Raw genomic sequence first — 18,148 nt, 5'->3', positions numbered from 1 at the left:
CATGCGTACGCATAAAAAGATTTGCGGCCCCATATTTTACGTATAAGTTGGAAAGTAGAAAAATGAACTTTGCGTAAATATACGCAAACTTCTTTTTTTTCCTGGCATGAAAAAGTGTGGCAGCCACGCAAACTTTTTCTGTGGATATCAAACTACAAAGCGTCGAAACTCACCTAAATACACTGAAGTCTGACTACATTCAGTTATTTAGACCAGAAAGCATCAAACCGATGTTTTTTTTATGATTTTAATATCTTATTATTTAAGCGTAAACGATGAAACTGAACAGCATTTATCCTCAGACAATAATCTATAAGCACACAAAATAAAGAAAATAAACAAAAGTATGTGAAAACCTCACTTGAATGTAAATAATAATTTTCCTCAGTTTTTGTTTCATAAAGATGTAATGTTGGTTTGTGCGCGAAAGTGCATGAAATGCATCTGCGGGTAATTTCATTCTCACTAAAAAAAAGAAAACAGGGTTTGATCAGCATTAACTCCAAACAGCTTTGATTATTTTTAAGGTGATACAGATTTGTATAGTATATCATAGTATATACATCAGCTACTTATCATAGTACATACATGATAAGTAGCTGCATAAAGGTGAGCCGCGTAATTGTGGAGCACTTTGGATCTGATGGAGAACATCGCCAGTGGAAGGATTCAGGAGTCCTTCCACAGCAGATCAGAGACTATCCTGAGCTGCTGGGAAATGTTGACTGATCATCCCGGAGCTTTGAGCAAAACTTAAAGAAGGAGCCGTGCGGTACCGGTACCAGCCCTGCCAGCATGCCTAGGTGGGTCCCATATGGGGAAAGGGAAGGCAGACCAGATGGGTCCCATTTGGGTTTGTCCGCGGGTTCCACGGTGGCCCCACATGGGTTAGCCCATGTAGGGCCACAGCCTAGGTGGGCCCTAAATGGGCAAACCCATGTGGGCCCACCACCATGTAGGGCCCATGTAGGGCCCATGTGGGCTGTGGCAAACCCATGTGGAGCCACCGTGGAACCCTCGGACAAACCCATATGGGACCCATATGGGCATCCTGGCAGGGAGTTCAGCTGCAGTCATCCTTCAGTCGAGCCGCCCGCTTTGAATGCGCCTTTATGGACAGAAAGCATCTCTATTCTGTAAATGTACAATTTATGCAAATGATTTCTCTATTTACAATAAACATTACCACTCAAAAACGCTCTGATTCTGTCTGTCTTTGAATCCCTGCTGAACGCACTACTGTTCAAACAGGCATTTGCACTTGAATCTCTTTAATGTTTTTGTTTTTTAGCATTATTATTATTTTGATTTTTTTTTCTTTAAAATGTATTATTTTTATTTTGGGAGGTGATCTTATGTGTCCTTAAAGAATATTTTATATAAAATATATAATAATAATAATTATTATTATAAATACTTATACTGCTACAAACAAGGCCGTTACCATAGTTATTGCTTCACGTGGAGGCATACTTCCGGGTATTTATACTAATTTACATATGGATTTAAGGGTGGCGACAGGGCGGATCAGCAGCTGAGCTCTATTTCCCGCAAATTAAGATTTATAAAGGAAATGTGCACGGCTTTATTCATCCAGATTTTTTTGTGCGCCGCACTTTGTCCGTACGCCAAGTTTTAGTGTGAAAACTGTGCACTCTTACATGAGGCTCCTGGTCCGCAGATTTTAAGCAGATCAGACAACGGAGATCAACTAACTAAGATCACTTCTTAGTCACTTATCAGCAGAACAGAGACTATGTTGCTCTAATTAAAGAATGAAACTAAGGAACCCAAAACAACCCGAGATCCTGCTGACACATCCTCCAAAGTCGTGAGGAAAATTAGCTGTGGTTTAGAAAAAAATTAGAGAATCCTGAAAAATTTGTCCCACGGGAAGTCTTTTATGTCACCAGTCTTGTTTACTTCCTGAAGGCATTCCTCTCCTCTCCTCGTTTCGTCTTTGAATTTACTTTCGTTTCCTGTTGTTTCCATTTGGAGGTGGAAAAAAGCACAACTTGTGGTATTGGCTCCAAATAAAGGTAATGTAATCAGTTCTTAATGTTTGATTCTGAAATCAGCGCATAACTGCAGATACATAGTTCCCGTCAAGAGTAAAGCGAATTGTTCAGCAGAAGTTTGCAGGCTGCCCGTGGAGGGAGCGGAGAGGAGCCAGACTCTCCCCGCTGCCTAACCCCACGAAGGCGGCCTGAGACCGAGCAGATACCCGCTGTAGATCGCCTCGTCTTGACATTCACTCCAGAGCTCCACGACTAACTGCAGATTGACGTTAAATGACACGTTTTTTCCCGATCTGCACCAGTCAGTGTTTACTAAAAGCTGAACTGAACGTCCCAACATATCAAACTGAAGATCTGATGAGTTGATGTTAATTCAGCGCCATGGATCACCGGACGGAGGAAGAGAAGAACGAATTTCACAGAAAGTATTTCAAGAGCGCTCCACTTGGAAAAATGTGAGAACACCATCTCCAAGATCAAGAATTTCAGAATAGTAACGGACTTTCTACACCTGTTGGCTTCAAAGTTTCTTTGTGTCATCAAAGCTCTTCACTGATGTGCACATTCTTCACACAGACGTAAAGTGACAGCAGAGATCCCAAGTGGTCAGAGAAGTAGTCTCTGGTCAGAGAAGCCACACATTCATTTTCAACGGATACTCCCAACTTATGAACAAAGGTGAGCTGTTTCTAAATGTTGTGATGTAAAATGTTTATCTTTATGTAGCAGTCAGTACGAGGTTCGTAAAAAAAAAAAAAAAAAAAATTACTCCACTTCAATGGCCTTACTGGAAAAATATCTGTCAGAATGGACAAGAAACATAACCGCAGTGAAGTTAGTTTTAAATTGGTTAATGGATATTCGCGCTCCGCGGAATAAGCGGCGTGTAGCTCAAGGTTGATCCGATTTCTGAACGCTAATTTCGACTAGCCGTTCTCTACCGCTCCCTCCTCAAGCGCCCGGATGTTCACTTGGGGACCGTCAACAAATTTCCGAACCAAACGCTTTAAACAATTTTAATATTAAATATAATTGCTGATTTTGAGACAATAGGTCACATGATCTAGAAGCTATTGAAGAAAAATACAAAATTTTGACTAAAAACATAGCTGAAAAATTACCTAAAATGGAATAAAAATAAGTGTGCCTCATCTATACAGACTAGTAGAACAATTTCACACTGATCTTGAGTCTATGGGGCACACCATTTGGAAACTATTGAAGAAAACGTATTATTAAGGGATGTAAATATGGTGTACCAGGAGTAGCACATGAAAGGCTAGTTATTTAGAAAACAGTTTTTAGAGATAAATAATCCAAGATCTGACTCGTGTAAACTGTGGAGTACCACAGGGGTGAATCATTGGACTAAAACTTATTTATACATCAATTATCTCTACATACCCAAACATCTACAAAGTTTTCTCTATGCAGAATTTTCTGGTGAAAATTTGACAAATTTGTTGGATGTAGTTAAAAAGGATTTGAGTATCATAAAAACATGGTTGAATGCAAATAAATTATCAGTGAATGTTGATATTTAGCAATAAGTAGAGTCCTCTCAAAGTGATGATTGATGATGATGGGGTTGTCATTAAACACAAAGTATCTGATGATTTATAATGACCCAGACCAAGGCTGAGACACATTGGTCTACAAATGAAGTTGTTTCCTAGGACTTTAAGTATTACTGGAGTCGGCACCTTAGCACATTTTTAATCCTCTCCAATCGAATCGGTGAAGTTGTGCCAGAAAGGTTTTGGATTTCTACCGTAATTCTTTACTACCAGGACATTCTCAAAATGCAGCAAGAGATCTGATGAAAATTAAAAAGAGAGATCATATTTCTCCTGTTTTAGCTTCTGTTGATGATCTGACTGTCCTCCTCCTTGCAGGGTGGAATTTTCTGGAGACCATAAGTTGAGAGAGAAACTGACAAAGTGTAAGTGTCTTTAAAATGGCTCACATTCAACCATCTCACATTCAGGAGTCCTAATCTAATTCTGAAGGCATAGTGCCCTCCACACTTCTGGGACCCATGAATACGTAGACTGCTCATGGAGCGGGTCGGCCCGTTGCTGCGATATGTCACAGCGTCCGCCATATTGAATATGGCTTCTCTCCCAGTAAGCTAATACAAGTGAAAGGACCAAACTTCACAAAGTGCCGTTCTTCAAAGTATTTTAAGTTAATACCTGTTATTGACACATTTTCTCACACACACAAATATATTTGGTAATCAAAGAAATGACTAAAGACAGAGTTTCTAACTTTTGATGTGATTATTTAATTGTTTTGGGGCATTTCTGAATAAAGAGCACAATGGGTTTTTTTGATAGAAATTATTCTGACTTTTATATTGACATTGATGAACAGAAACACTTTTACAGTGTTTTAATAAAGAACATATTTACATATTTTCTCTTGATGAAGGCGGACACTTTTTTTCCTCTGCTCCCTCCATGCGCTTGCCTGCCCTACTTGCTCTGTTTTTGTCCTGTCTTTTTCTATATTTTTGGAGCCTTTCTTTGCACATCCTCCAAATCTACAAATTATGGATCTGGTCAACCGGTCTCAATGCAATGGATCAAATTTTCTCAACGAGAAGTCTGGGCACAGGAGAGCCCTCTTGTCCTGCGGGGACACACCCAGCAGGATTCACCCCGAGTTTATTCATGATAACAGGATTTCTGCTGTTTGGAGCTTGCGGATACCTGGTTTATCGTCAACTTTGTGACGGACTTGGCCGAACTATCGAACACTCAGACTGTTGGTGTGGACAGAGACTCAAGTTGGATGTGAGTCTTGCTGAGACTCGCAGCCCAGCTGAGGACTCTAAAACTCACTAACGGGATGGAATCGATCTTGGAGTAGTTGCTAGTTTCGGCTCAGTGGAACGACCAAATTTGGATAATTGGGAACTGAGATGTATCGAAGAGACTTAAGGAAAGATTGAAATTTATAATCTTCCCGACCTAAGACATTCTGTATCTGAATTGGCTTTTCCCGTGTGGCCTTGGAAGGGCTGCATATTTCCAATCTCCTTGAAGATATGTAAACATAACGCTCTTTCCCACCTCACCCCAGCTGAGCTCTCCCAAGAACATCATTCCTTGATAACAACACCTCTATCAGACTTTGCCAGGAGGCTCAGCCACCTGGTTTCATGGCCCTTTGAGAACAAATGTGTTCAAGTGGGTTGTTTACAACCCATCAAATATGGAGCGGCAGCACCATTTCTTTGGGATCATTCTTTCTTCTATTTTTATGCCAACGTGTAAAATTATTAAACCAAAATTATTTATTTGTAACACTTCTCCAATCAAGCAAAATTTCTTGTCACATTTTACAACAGCAGCAAATGTTTTTAAGTAAAATGTCAGTTTACTTTTAAGATATTTTAAGTCAAGTATGATTCAAAATTTTAAACTTGATAGAATGATGAAAAATCCTACTTAAATTAATGGTATTAATATACCATTGTCATTCTAAACTTAATATTTAACCATTAAAATTCCTGTTTTAATCCCTAGACTCCTGAAATATACCCTTCTGAAGTCTGTCATGGTGCCTCGAATGATTAAGTGACGCAGTTGCAAAGGGTTAATAGTTTAAGTCATGCAGAACTGATCTGACCATTTCCCTAGCAACGATCAGAAGCAAGACATTGCCCCAGAACTACAGAGACTCATTGTAGCTATGACCTCATCTATGACATAGATCTATGTCATAGATCAAAGAACATGTGAAGTTCTAAATGCTTGCATCTCAAAACAGGAGGTTATATACAAGTAAGTAGCTCTTGGACAATTACAACTAAAGTACCACTTTTCAAGAACTTTAAGAATGGCAGAAATTGCAGCCACAATGTTTTTTCCTCTGACGTTTGCCACCGGCTATCTGATAACCACCGGAGTGAGGAAAGTGTTGAACAAAGTACTGCCTGGAATTACTTTTGATATTAATAGTCACAAGGACGTGATCGACTATGATGAGTTTGATTCGCACCTTTTCCTTCCTTCCCCGGCTGGGGAAGTGTACTCGAAGAAGAAACGGATCTCTCAAGACGAGTGCCCTCACTCAGAATATGATGCTTTTGATGAATATCTTTTCAATCCTTCCAAGAGTAGGAAGCAAACTTCACACTTCAAAAACACACTGGCCAGGCAAAACTCCCCGGATGGGGAAGTTTGCTCTGAGTTTTCGGACCGTAAAAAGGCGTTGGAAGACAATATCCCTGGATCGAACACTGCAGTAGGGAACAATATCTCCAGTGTTTCAAAAAAGCAAACTTCCTCATCTTGGGGAGTTTATTATTATGATTCAGCAGGGTATTGTGTGAGTCTTCAGACAGATAAATCTGAAATGAGTCTTCAGACAGATGCGTCTGAAGACTCATTTCAGACGGATCTGTCTGAAGACTTTACCCTGGGTGAGTCTGTTATGGAAGAAAACGGAAGTGAAAAGAGATGTAATGCCGAAAAGGGCAAATATCCACCCAAACGTCGAACTTGCAATTCTTGCTGTCCACCTTCTTGACCGACAGGGGTAGCAGCTTAAGAAGGGAGGTCCAGACTTCCCTCTCCCCAGCAACTTGTACCATGTCCTCTGGGGGAATCCCAAGGTGTTCACAGGCCAGACGAGAGACATAGTCCAGCGTGTCCTGGGTCTTCCCCGGGGAAGACTCAGGGGCTGGACATACTTCCACTCTGGAGTTGCCCATGATGAGAGGCGCCAGGCAAGAGTGGGCATACTTTGTTGCCCCCTGTCTCGGCGCCTGTACGTTGGGGTTTACAAGAGGGTAGCCTCCCTCCATTACGGGTGGGGGGATGGGTTCTGACTGTTTGTGCTGACGGGCCGAACAACAGTTCAGATTACCAACCCTTCTTGGAGTCCTTGGAGGGGACTGGGTACTGGAGAGTGCTCCTCTCCAGTACCCAGTACCCAGTATGCTCACATGGGCAATGACAGTAAGACCTGGAGGGGTGTGGGTGGGAGGAACGGCTCCCCCGATCTGAACTCGAGTGGTGCTCTGTTGTTGGACTTCTGTGCTCATCATGGACTGTCCATAACGGACACCATGTTCAGGCATAAGGGTGTCCATATGTGCACTTGGCACTGGGACACCCTAGGCCACAGTTCGATGATCGACTTTGTCATCGTTTCATCGGATCTGTGGCCGTATGTCTTGGACACTCGGGTGAGGAGAGGTGCGGAGCTGTCCACTGACGCTTCACTGTTGTGTCTCAGTCCAGTCTGTTGTCCAGATGAACACTGAAGTGTTTATATTCTTCAACCACCTCCACTTCTTCTCCCATGATGGAAATGGGGTTAGATTTAATCCTCCTGTTGTTCGTCCTGAAATCAACAATCATCTCCTTTGTTCTCTGATGCTCCGGCTTCCTGGCCACAGTCTGAATTCATGACTGTTAGGTCTCTAAATTCTCCTTAGGTGTCAATAAAAAATAAATTTCATGAATAATATATCAAAAATAAAACATCAGGGCTGCACAGTTGATAGCACTGTTGCCTTGCAGCAGTAAAGTCTTGGGTTTGAATCCCAGCCTGGATTCTTTATGCATGGGGTTTGCTTGTTCTCCATGTGCATGAGTGGGTTCTCTCCGGGTGCTCCGGCTTCCTCCCACAGTACAAAAAGATTTTGTTCACATTAGATAATAGATGGATGATAGAAGAAAATGTTAACTTGTTTATAATAATTATTATTGTTCTTTGTAATAATAATAGCAATACCAATATGAATATTAATAGATTAGTATGTTAATCAATATAATAAATTATCAAATAATCTTTATTATTTATTATATTATTATTATTACTATTGATAACGATAGTATTTAATATTGTTATTATTGCTATTGTTTTTAATAATAATAGTACTATTATTATTAAAAAACAATAAAAACTATTAGTACTATTAATAATAATAATACTATTAGTACTGTTATTATTAAAAAAACAATAGCAATAATAATATTGAATTATAACAAAGTTATAATTAAAAAAACAATAGCAATAATATTATAATAACAAAGTTATTATAATTTAAAATTCTTATTATTGCTATTGTTTTTTTAATAATAGTACTAATAATATCCCCACAAAAAAAAACTGAATATTCAGTCCACTGTAATGGACAAAATAAACATCAAGCCATAATGTTTATTTTGCGATTATTAATAAGTGATCAATGTGGTAGATTAGCTACCGCTGCTATTAGCTCATTAAACACCTGCTGACTGATGATCTGTCAGAGTTGGTGTTTAACTCGCCTTTTATTTTCTAACTGAACTGAAACAGAATTCCACACCACATCTATATGTTTAGGTTGTCAAAGTCAAGCTAGCATAACTGAACTACTTCCCTCTCCCTCCATATTTTTTTCTTAATTAACTTTTTCCTGACCTGTTTATCTAGTGATAGTGTAGCAAACCACGGCATCCCTTTCTCTTTTATCAGGCGTAGATTTAAAATTTAGTACGCTATATCGAAAATACCGAAGTACTTCATTAAAGCTTTGCATTTTACATATTTTATCATGTTTGGTAAAATACCAAGTTATTTTGTCCTCTAATTTTAAATAAGCATTTTGATGAATGAATTACAGGATTATAATAGTTGTCAGGCTACAAGCACAATTAATGTGAAGTGTGTATCCAGATACACACTTCACATTAGGAAAAATAGATTAATTATTCTTCTACAGAAATTAATAATGAATCCCAGGTCTTCAGTCGAAGCATCTAGAGCTACATATTTTCCTGGGTAATTTAAAACTTTTAAAATCGAATTTAATTGAACTCTGTATTAAGCCTATTTATCATATATAATATCTGGATTCAGGGGCACCGCCAGGAATCTTGGGCCCCCTGACAAAAAATTATATTAGCCCCCCTCCCTCCACTCCCCTGCGCAGCTGCTATTATAATTTTTTTAAGTCTATTTGACCCATAAAAAGCATCACAATTTTAAAGGCTTGCAACTTACTGTCTTTGGTTTGGTACTGATAGCAGCACAATATTTATTGCTCATGAATTTTACATCCAACAGTCTGCATACAGCATGTAAGTATGTTGCTTACATTTTTTCTATTAGTTTTAGATTACTGAAATATCTCTCCCCATGAGCAACAGTCAAAAACAACGTGCAAAATATACATAAAGCAAACCAGACTTCTCGAAAAAAGCTATGTAGTGGCATTCTATTCAAGGTGCAGTACATTAATAAAAAATATGTTTTCTCCATATTTGTTAAAGCTGACACCATGTCATGCAAGTTTGTTTTATGAGACAGATCATCTGTGAAAACAATCTCCTCCATCTGCTCCCTGAACTACTTTTAGTGGATAAAGTAATGCAACATTCTGGCCAAAAACAACCAGTCAGAACCAGTAAGAGGATCTTGGTGCTGTCAATCATCCTCATTCACTTACTGCTAAATGTGCTAATGGCGGTGAAACAACTTATCATTACAGGAAAGTTGTTTGTCTGCTGTCATTGATAGCCATGCCAACTGGACTGAGGATTCACAACAGGCTGCGCTAGCTGCAGCATAGCACAGAGCAAGAGGAGGGAGTATTAGCAGCACCATATGAGATTGTGATTAACAGCACTAAACTCTCCTGCCTCTGATTGGTTATTTCTAGCACTAGGAGAAGGCAGAGGAAATAGATTTTTCACAGATTATCGCTCATATCATGCTGTCACAACATAATGACAGTTTTAACAAATACGTGAAATTTTTTTTATAAAATTACATACTGCAGCTTTAATTTCACTCAGAAGAGGACGGGTCAGGAGGGATGTTAGTTAGAGCTACTGCTGACTGACTCATCTGTTGTTAAGTGTGGTAAAAGGTACAAGGGACAAGTTAAATATATGAATATGTTGGTAATGTTTTTTTCCTTAATTCATTAGATGCTAGTGAAAAGGAGGCAAACAGTAGTCTGTTGCTAAGCTAATTATGCTAAATGGTTGATAATCTCACACAGTCTACTCACCTCTATTGGAGAAAAACTGGGTTATAAATTGACACTCTTGCCTTTTTCTCTCTATCTTTTTTTGAAAACCTATTATTTTTCTAGGCAGCATAGTAACTGCCACAGTCGTTCTTGTCTTCCACTGACTGCTGCTGACAAGTCCATGCACATTAGCTTTTATATACCAGCATGTGAAAATGAACAATGGTCATAAAGAAAAGTCTCCATGTTTTCATTCCTCTGCATAATACACTTTTAATGGGTGCAATGCAAAAACATAACAGATTCACAAATCAGAAAACAAAGAAATCTGTTTTGCAGTGAAACGCTTTGGTGAGGTCACACACCGTAACAAACAAAGAGGATTCAGGCCAGCAAAACACCTGAGAAGCGGAAAGGTTTCCAAAGATTTAGCACATGGTGTCAGCCATTTCAGTGACTACATGATGACTACATGTCCCCTTGTCCTGTGGGGACACACCCGGCGGGATTCACCTTGGATTTATTCATGATAACAGGATTTCTGCTGTTTGAAGATTGTGGATTCCTGGATTATCGACAAATTTGTGATGGACTTGGCCGAACTAGCGAACACTCAGTTGTTGGTGTGGACAGAGACGAGGACTCTAAAACTCACTAAAGGAATGGAATTGATCTTGGAGAAGTTACTAGTTTCGGTTCAGTGGAACGACCAAACCACTTTGGATAATTGGGAACTGAAATGTATCGGAGAGACTTTAGAGAAGATTGAAATTTATAATCTTCCCAACCTAAGACATTCTGTATCTGAATTGGCTTTCCCCGTGTGGCCTTGGAAGGGCTGCATATTTCTAGGAGGCTCAGCCACCTGGTTTCATCTTCAGATTGAGATATTTAAAATTCACAAAAAGTGAAAGGAAAAAAAACATTTATTTATTATACTAGGAACACTGGCCACAGGCAGGGCTTCAGTCTGCTGGTCACATTGGGAGAACTCCAATGACTTCTGAGATGTCCTAGTTCACAGGCTGAAGCCAAGGATAAAAGATAAATTATCCAAAAGTGTAATAGAAAATACATATATGTTTCTTTCACATTCAGAAAAAAGACATTTTCAGCATGTTGGGGCTCTGACTCGTAGCATCTTTAGAACTAAATACCGACACGGTGAAGCTGAGCTGTGAAACAGAGACTGAAGAACAGCAGCTAGAGTTCTGATCCTGACTGATCTTTCCTCACAAAATCCCCTGGTCTTTAATGAACTTCCCCTCTAACAGCGATTTTTCATCAGTTCTCTCTCAATATAAAACACAGTATGAAAATGTTAGCTGCTACGCTAACAATCAGCGGTTAAATGTCTAGTTGAATATATTAACATAATATAATATAAATATTTAAATGTCTATGCTGGGACCCCTGGTAAAGGCTGGACTACTACCTCTCCAAAAAATGCAGATAAGATTGTCGTCCCCTGCTGGCCAGGACGAGTGAATGCTGCAATCTGCTGGATTTCCTTAGAAACTTCAGAAATAATTATCTGAACTTGACTCCAGTTGGACAATAGGATCAGCTGGAATGGAAATAATTGGACTCACCATTTATTTATTTATTTTTTGTAAATTACCAACAACATGTTGTGAGCTGTTGTCGTATAAATAAACTGTACTACTCCTACTTGTCAAATGCTGGATCCACCATCAACAGGTTGAATGAAGAGCAGCTCCTTGAAATCTCCAGCTCAAGATAGTGTAGCGTTCAAGATTACCATCTTCCTGTCCACCTCGGAGCCTTCCCCCCATCCCCCAGATCAGACCAGTCCATCCATCCATCCATCTGCAGTCAAGTTCAATTCATTATTTCTGAAGTTTCAGGGGGCAATCTTATCTGCATTTTGTGGCACGGTATTAGAATGGATTTCAAAATAGAAATTACATTTATCTGCAGCTGGTTTGACGAACTAAGAAATAAACCTTTGGCTTGTGGTAAAATTATTTGTATTTGAGTATCTCTGATATATGTGCATGTCCATTTCATAATTAATTAAGTCTTACATTGTTTTGGACTCTGTTCTTTAGTTCAAAAAGTTTCTAATATTTTCTAAATCTGTGAGACTATGCCCTTTAATATCTTTCACTCTTTGAGTGTCTTTATGCATGGAGCTGAATTGTGTTTGTTCTTTCCTTCAGATTTATGCAGTCTCACCTTTGACTCAAACACAGTTCACAGAAACCTGAAGCTGTCTGATAACAGCAGAAAGGTGACCCGTGTGAGCACGGCTCAGTCATACCCGGATCAACCAGACAGGTTTGACGGCCGGTGGCCTCAGCTGCTGTGCAGTGAAGGTCTGACTGGTCGCTGCTACTGGGAGGTGGAGTGGAGCGGAGTGGTTTACGTTTCAGTGAGCTACAGAGGGATCAGCAGGAGGGGATACAGAGACTGTGTGTTTGGCTGGAATGACCAGTCCTGGAGTCTGAAATGCTGCGATCTTGGTGATGGTTACTCTGTCTGGCACAATAACAGAGGAAAACTCGCCGCCTCCTCTCATGTTGACCCCGCCTCCTTTCCCATTGACTCCAGCCCCTCTAATTCAGACTCTGACTCCTCTGACTCTGGCTTCGCCTCTAACAGAGTAGCAGTGTATGTGGACTGTCCTGCTGGCATCCTGTCCTTCTACAGAGTCTCCTCTGGCTCACTGATCCACCTCCACACCTTCAGAACCACATTCTCTGAACCCATCTATCCCGGGTTTGGGTTCTGGTTTCCTGGGTCCTCAGTGTCTTTCTGTCAAGTTGAGTACACCATTTCCTCCTGTTGGAAAACACATTGTAGTGACAAAATTAGTTTACATGATTTCTTATGTCATACTTTTGAACTATTTATTACTAAGCTCTAAAATTTGATTGTCTCAGGATTTAAAGCCCAAACTTTTGGATATGCAGAGAGGATCTCCATGCACATCATCCCATTCTGTACTTTTTCATGATGACTCAGAGTTGGTCGAGGTGGGTGTCGCCACTTAAAAGTATCTAGCAAAAAACAAAAAACAACTATCAGTCTGAGACGGGGATAATTCCACATTTCAAAGAATTCAAATCAATTTCAGTGGCACCAATGGATTGGAAATTTCAAAGTAAAAAAGGGGTATTAAAATGACTCAAAAGGTTGTAAACCATTGGACCCACAGTACTACTTCAGTTCCAAAGATGTGAAAGCGAAGATAAACATCTAATGGTAAATGTACTGTACTTGTATATTGTTCCAGTCCAGAGGATTCCAAAGCTTCTCACTTCATTGAGTCAGCCACAGTGGTGAGCTACTGGATTGTAGTCAGCGCTGCCCTCTGACCACACCAAACACTGGACAACACACACACAGACACAGGACAAACATTGGGCTCAGTTTTTGTGTTTCATAACTTTATATTTCAATAGAACATAGTTGATGTTTGTAAATTTCAGGCTCCATCAAGCTTCAGACCCGAAGTGGAAACTCACAATTTGCAGGTTTCATACAGGTAAACAACAATGTTGATATTTTCACTCAAAACAATTCTGAATATATTTGATATTAACATAGATTATATATAATCACCAATTATTGATTGGTGATTATATATAATAATCACCAATTATTGGTGATTATTGGGTCAAACCCAGCTTTGGTTCGTTGTTGTGGTCATGGAGTCACTTTGTCTGTTACATGTTACAGGTTCCAATGTCCAGGTCCGGGTGTGTTCGAGTGCACTTTGACCGGTCTGGTGTTTGTTGTGACCCAGCCGGCCAAACTGTGCTACAGGATAATCCAATGGGACGAGAGCATCCTTCAGCCAGCTGGGAAGACCCCTGCTGGGCCCCTGTACAGCATCAGCTGTTCTCCTGAAGCAGTGTGTGGGCTCCACCTCCCACACTGCCAAACTACAAACAGTAAGTTACTGGAAACTGAACTTGTCTGATTCAGAGTTCTTTTGATTCTACCTGTGAAATCAGTGTGTTGGTGTGTTTGTCCTCAGTGTTGCCCAGTGAAGGCCTGCTGTCTGTGGTTCATGTTTCCTCTGATGATGGGCTGAACTTCCTGGAGCCGCTGAAGATCACCGAGACTCATGTTGTCGTGAGGGTCTCTGACCTTTCTGCGTTCGCTCTGGTCTGGGACTTCTTTAAGAGGTTCATAGAGAGAAAGGATCTGGTATCAAGCCAAGTCCTGCTGTACCTCGGACCTCTGAACTCCAGAGCTCAGAACCAGAAGCTCTACGTGTTTCTGCTGCCCAGGAACATCCCAATGTACGAGGTATGGATAAAAAACATCACCGCAAGTTGGACCCTTTAGAAAACAAAGTCAAAATCTACCCACTGCAAGCAGCATTGTTGAATAAATATCCAGATCTATATATAAAAAGAAAACTTTCAATCTGCATCCAGAAAATTATTTACATCTGAAATAAAATTTGAAGGCTTCCTGATTATTAATTTTTATTAAGAGCTTTTTTCTTTCCAGGTCAGCAAAGGCCAGAGGGACTGTACGTTTGTCCGCTCCACTTCCAACTGCAAACTCATCAAAGACCAGAGATACATCCTCACATGTCCAAGAGCTTCACAGCACTATAAAATACAACCTAAGGTGAAACTTGGTAGTAGAAATGCTTCAGTCTCTTAACAGAAGCCACACATATATGGACTTATTTCATTAAATGCTTAATTTTTTATTGTATTTTTGTTGGGGACAAACTAAAGTATGTTGAATAAAAAATGTAAAGATCTTATGATGATCTATTCTAGACTGATGGAGGTGGAACAACACGTTCTGGTAGAAACATGAAACGGAAACATGTTCAGACTGTTTTCTGTTTTTAGAGCGCAGAGTTCGACCTAAACTTTGGAAATCAATACCACCCAACATTTGAGATCCGTCTTCCCATCGACACAGAGGGAGTGGTGATAATAATCAAAGATGAAGCAGACATGGTGGTCTGGGAGTACGACGTCGATCTAACAGGTAAAGTCTTCACCTAGCTAACATCTCTCCAGCCTGTAGCGATGAGAAGACGGAAGGATCAGACCGAGTCCAGGAACTGAAAGCTCATCATTATTTTTGAACTATACTGCATTTCATGATCTCTATGCCTTTGAGTTGTTTTAGCAGATTATTAGACCAATGTTTCTGTCCTGCTCTTTCTGTCCAGATCATTCACAAGATGACGTCCCATCAAGTGTCACAGTCCAGTCAGAGGTGAGGGTCTCAGTTCATAATTAGTTCAGATTTACTAACAAGAAGAGCATAAAACCAAGATTTCATAAGGAAACAATAAAGTGGTTGGGCATTTTTTAGGAGGCTGAATAATTCAGATTTTTAAACAAACAACCTGCTCTTTCCTCAAAGGATGGAAGTAATCAACCAAAATGACAAATCTGAAGATAGATGTTCTTATTCTGTCTAAACATGGTTCTGTATTTGACTACAAGAAGAGATCAAATGCTAACTTTAAATATGCCTTACGGTTTATTAAGAGGAATGAAAATGGACTTAAATCAGAGTCACTAGCAAGAAAATTACAACTCAACAGTCCTTCTGAATTTTGGAAAGAAATAAAGTTAATCTAAAGGCATCCTTGCCAACAATTATTGATGGTGTAACTGGACCAGACAAAATTATTAATTTATGAAAGAAACACTATTATGAACTTTTTAACTGTAGGAAGAGTAATCCCTTTGTGATGGACAACATAGATATGCATGAAGATGTTATTTCTTCACAAGAAGTTAGTGACATTGTTAAGAAGTTGAAAAATAATGAGGCATATGGTGTGGACAAGATATCTACTGAGCACTTAAAATTTGCAAGTAGGAAAATTTTTCCTTTGTTGGCTATTTGTTTCACCGGGTTTTTAATTCATGGCATTTTACCAAACTCTATGTTCTCTGTGATTTTAGTGCCTGTTGTAAAAGATAAGGCTGGTAAAATAAATAGCAAAGACAACTATCAGCCCACAGCTCTGGCCAGTACCTTATTGAAAGCTTTGGAGAAGGCTCTGTTAAGCAGAATTGAGACGTTTAGAGCCACATCTGATAATCAGTTTGGTTTTAAACCAAAACTTGGCAGCGATATGTGCATTTTTGCTCTCAAGGTAATTTTAGATTTATACAAGAGACATATTACCACAATTTTTATGTGTTATATAGATGCATCAAAAGCATTTGATCATGTTAATCATGAAAAATTGTTTCATAAATTGCATGAGAGAGGAGTTCCGAAATATTTATTAAGAATATTAGTGTATTGGTATGCTCACCAGAATATGTCTGTAAAATGGGGAAACTCTGTATCATCTTCTTTTTATGTGGGTAATGGTGTGCGACAAGGCAGCATTTTATCTCCTGGCCTTTTTAACCTGTATATGGATGATTTATCTAAGCTGCTGAATCAATGTAGGACTGGCTGTCGGCTTGGTAATGGAACCATCAACCACCTGATGTACGCTGACGATCTTGTGGTATTCTGTCCATATAGTTCTGGTCTGCAGCAACTGTTAAGGATTTGCTCTCAGTATAGGTTACAGCATGATATTAAACATAATGCAAAAAAGTGCAACGTCATGATTGTTAAGAGCAAATAAGACACTAAATGATCTTTTCCTGACTTCAGGAGGATGCTGCCTCCTGACTTCACTGAAGGCAGCATCCTCCAGTGAGGAGGTCAAATATTTTGGACATTACATGACCGCTGATCTGTCTGATGATAGAGACATTTGCAGGCAGCGTTGTACTCAATATGTACAAGCTAATATTCTCCTTTGGAAGTTCTCGGCATCTGTCAAAATTGCACTTTTTAAAGCATATTGTACTCTAATGTATACAGCCCACCTGTGGTGGCGATACAGGAAAAGCAGTATGAATAAACTTCAGGTCGCTTATAATGATGGCATGAGGGCGCTGCTTAGGGTGCCCCGATGGAGTAGTGCCAGTCAGATGTTTGTGAATGCCAATGTACCAACCTGTGCTGCTGTGCTTCGAAACATTATGCACAGATGTGTAGATTAACAGACTCTGCAAACAGCATCATTCAGACATTGACCAATCCTGTTCAAAGCTCAGTGGGGGTCAGTGGCAGATTAGTTTATATGTCAGTGATTGATTATTTCATTATATTTAAATTTTTTATTTTTCTTCTTTTTATTGTTCTTGTTTTGTCTGTTTATGGACCATAATTGTGTCTAAGTAAAGAGGATTGATTGATTGATTGATTGATTGATTGATTGATTGATTGATTGATTGATTATTCATGCAAAATATTGAAATATAAGATTTCAGTAACCGCCCTTTCACTTAAGCTTTCTAAATGACAGGTGGATAAATAAACCAATCGACTTGTCCCTTTCTGTTGATGGAAACTTACTGTTTTAATCCCAGGGTCCTAACCTCCATATTGACCTGCTGAACATCCTGGATGAGCTGAATGTGGAAGAGTTCAGCAGGTTTAAGTGGTTCCTGAAGAACGGACCGCACAGCAGTGGCTTCAGAGTGAGAGAGTCTGCAGCGAGAGAGGAGGTGGTGGACCAGCTGCTGCATCAGTACAGCCTTGAAGAAGTTCTTCAAGCTGTGAAGAGGACGTTACAGAGCATCGGCAGGAACGATCTGGTGGAGCGATTGTGAAAACTCCAGTTACTCGTTTACCACACAGTCATGTTCATGATTATATTTGTTTCAGCCAATTTGATGGTTTCTGTCTGCAGGATGTGAGTTTACATTTTAAATGTCTTTGAAATGTTGAGATTAATCTTCGAAATTTTCTTGAAAAAAATGTGAAAATATTCGACACTTGAAAGTCAGAAATTTCCATGTTTTTTGCTAGAAATTTCCTGAGGTTAATCTCAAAATTTCTCAGTTTTCTCTTGCAATTTTTTGACTTTTGGAACTCAGGAATTTCCATGTTTTTCTTGAACCAATGGCAAAGGTTCATCTTCTCCTCCAGAAAATGATTTCACACAAATTTGATTTAATTTTGTTTTTATATCAATAAATATTTTTGTGTACTTATTGTCATGCAGTAGAACATATTTTTTTGGTTCTCAGAATCATTTTAGATTCCACTTTCAGCTATTTTTTAAATACCAGGAGCACCTCTTTTTATCCAATTCATCCCTATTAAAGTTGAAAACAGCTGC

General features: G+C 39.4%; 1 protein-coding gene across 3 annotated transcripts; it reads left to right on the top strand.

Moving 5' to 3' along the window:
• Nucleotides 1-1,784: 1,784 nt before the first annotated feature.
• Nucleotides 1,785-18,021, top strand: LOC106923416 (uncharacterized). Of its 3 annotated transcripts, XM_088014849.1 has the most exons (13): nucleotides 1,785-2,039; nucleotides 2,321-2,473; nucleotides 2,595-2,696; nucleotides 3,914-3,960; nucleotides 12,180-12,781; nucleotides 12,903-12,995; nucleotides 13,452-13,507; nucleotides 13,702-13,916; nucleotides 14,003-14,277; nucleotides 14,485-14,607; nucleotides 14,841-14,982; nucleotides 15,170-15,216; nucleotides 17,394-18,021. In XM_088014849.1, exons 2-13 carry the CDS (start codon nucleotides 2,400-2,402, stop codon nucleotides 17,634-17,636), a joined length of 2,019 nt encoding a protein of 672 aa, XP_087870975.1. In that variant the 5' UTR covers nucleotides 1,785-2,039; nucleotides 2,321-2,399; the 3' UTR covers nucleotides 17,637-18,021. The 3 variants fall into 3 exon arrangements, with proteins under 3 accessions (XP_087870975.1, XP_014851911.2, XP_087870978.1); XM_014996425.2 differs by having other exon boundaries at nucleotides 1,785-2,473; XM_088014852.1 differs by lacking the exons at nucleotides 1,785-2,039; nucleotides 2,321-2,473; nucleotides 2,595-2,696; nucleotides 3,914-3,960 and having other exon boundaries at nucleotides 9,036-12,781.
• The last annotated feature ends 127 nt before the right edge of the window (nucleotides 18,022-18,148 follow it).

This window comes from Poecilia mexicana, unplaced genomic scaffold (assembly GCF_051168715.1).
Source record: "Poecilia mexicana isolate PSO_F unplaced genomic scaffold, ASM5116871v1 scaffold_2, whole genome shotgun sequence".
In the NCBI taxonomy this organism is placed as follows: Eukaryota; Metazoa; Chordata; class Actinopteri; order Cyprinodontiformes; family Poeciliidae; genus Poecilia; species Poecilia mexicana.
Note: the sequence above shows the minus strand (reverse complement) of the source record. Positions and strands in the feature narration are given on the sequence as shown.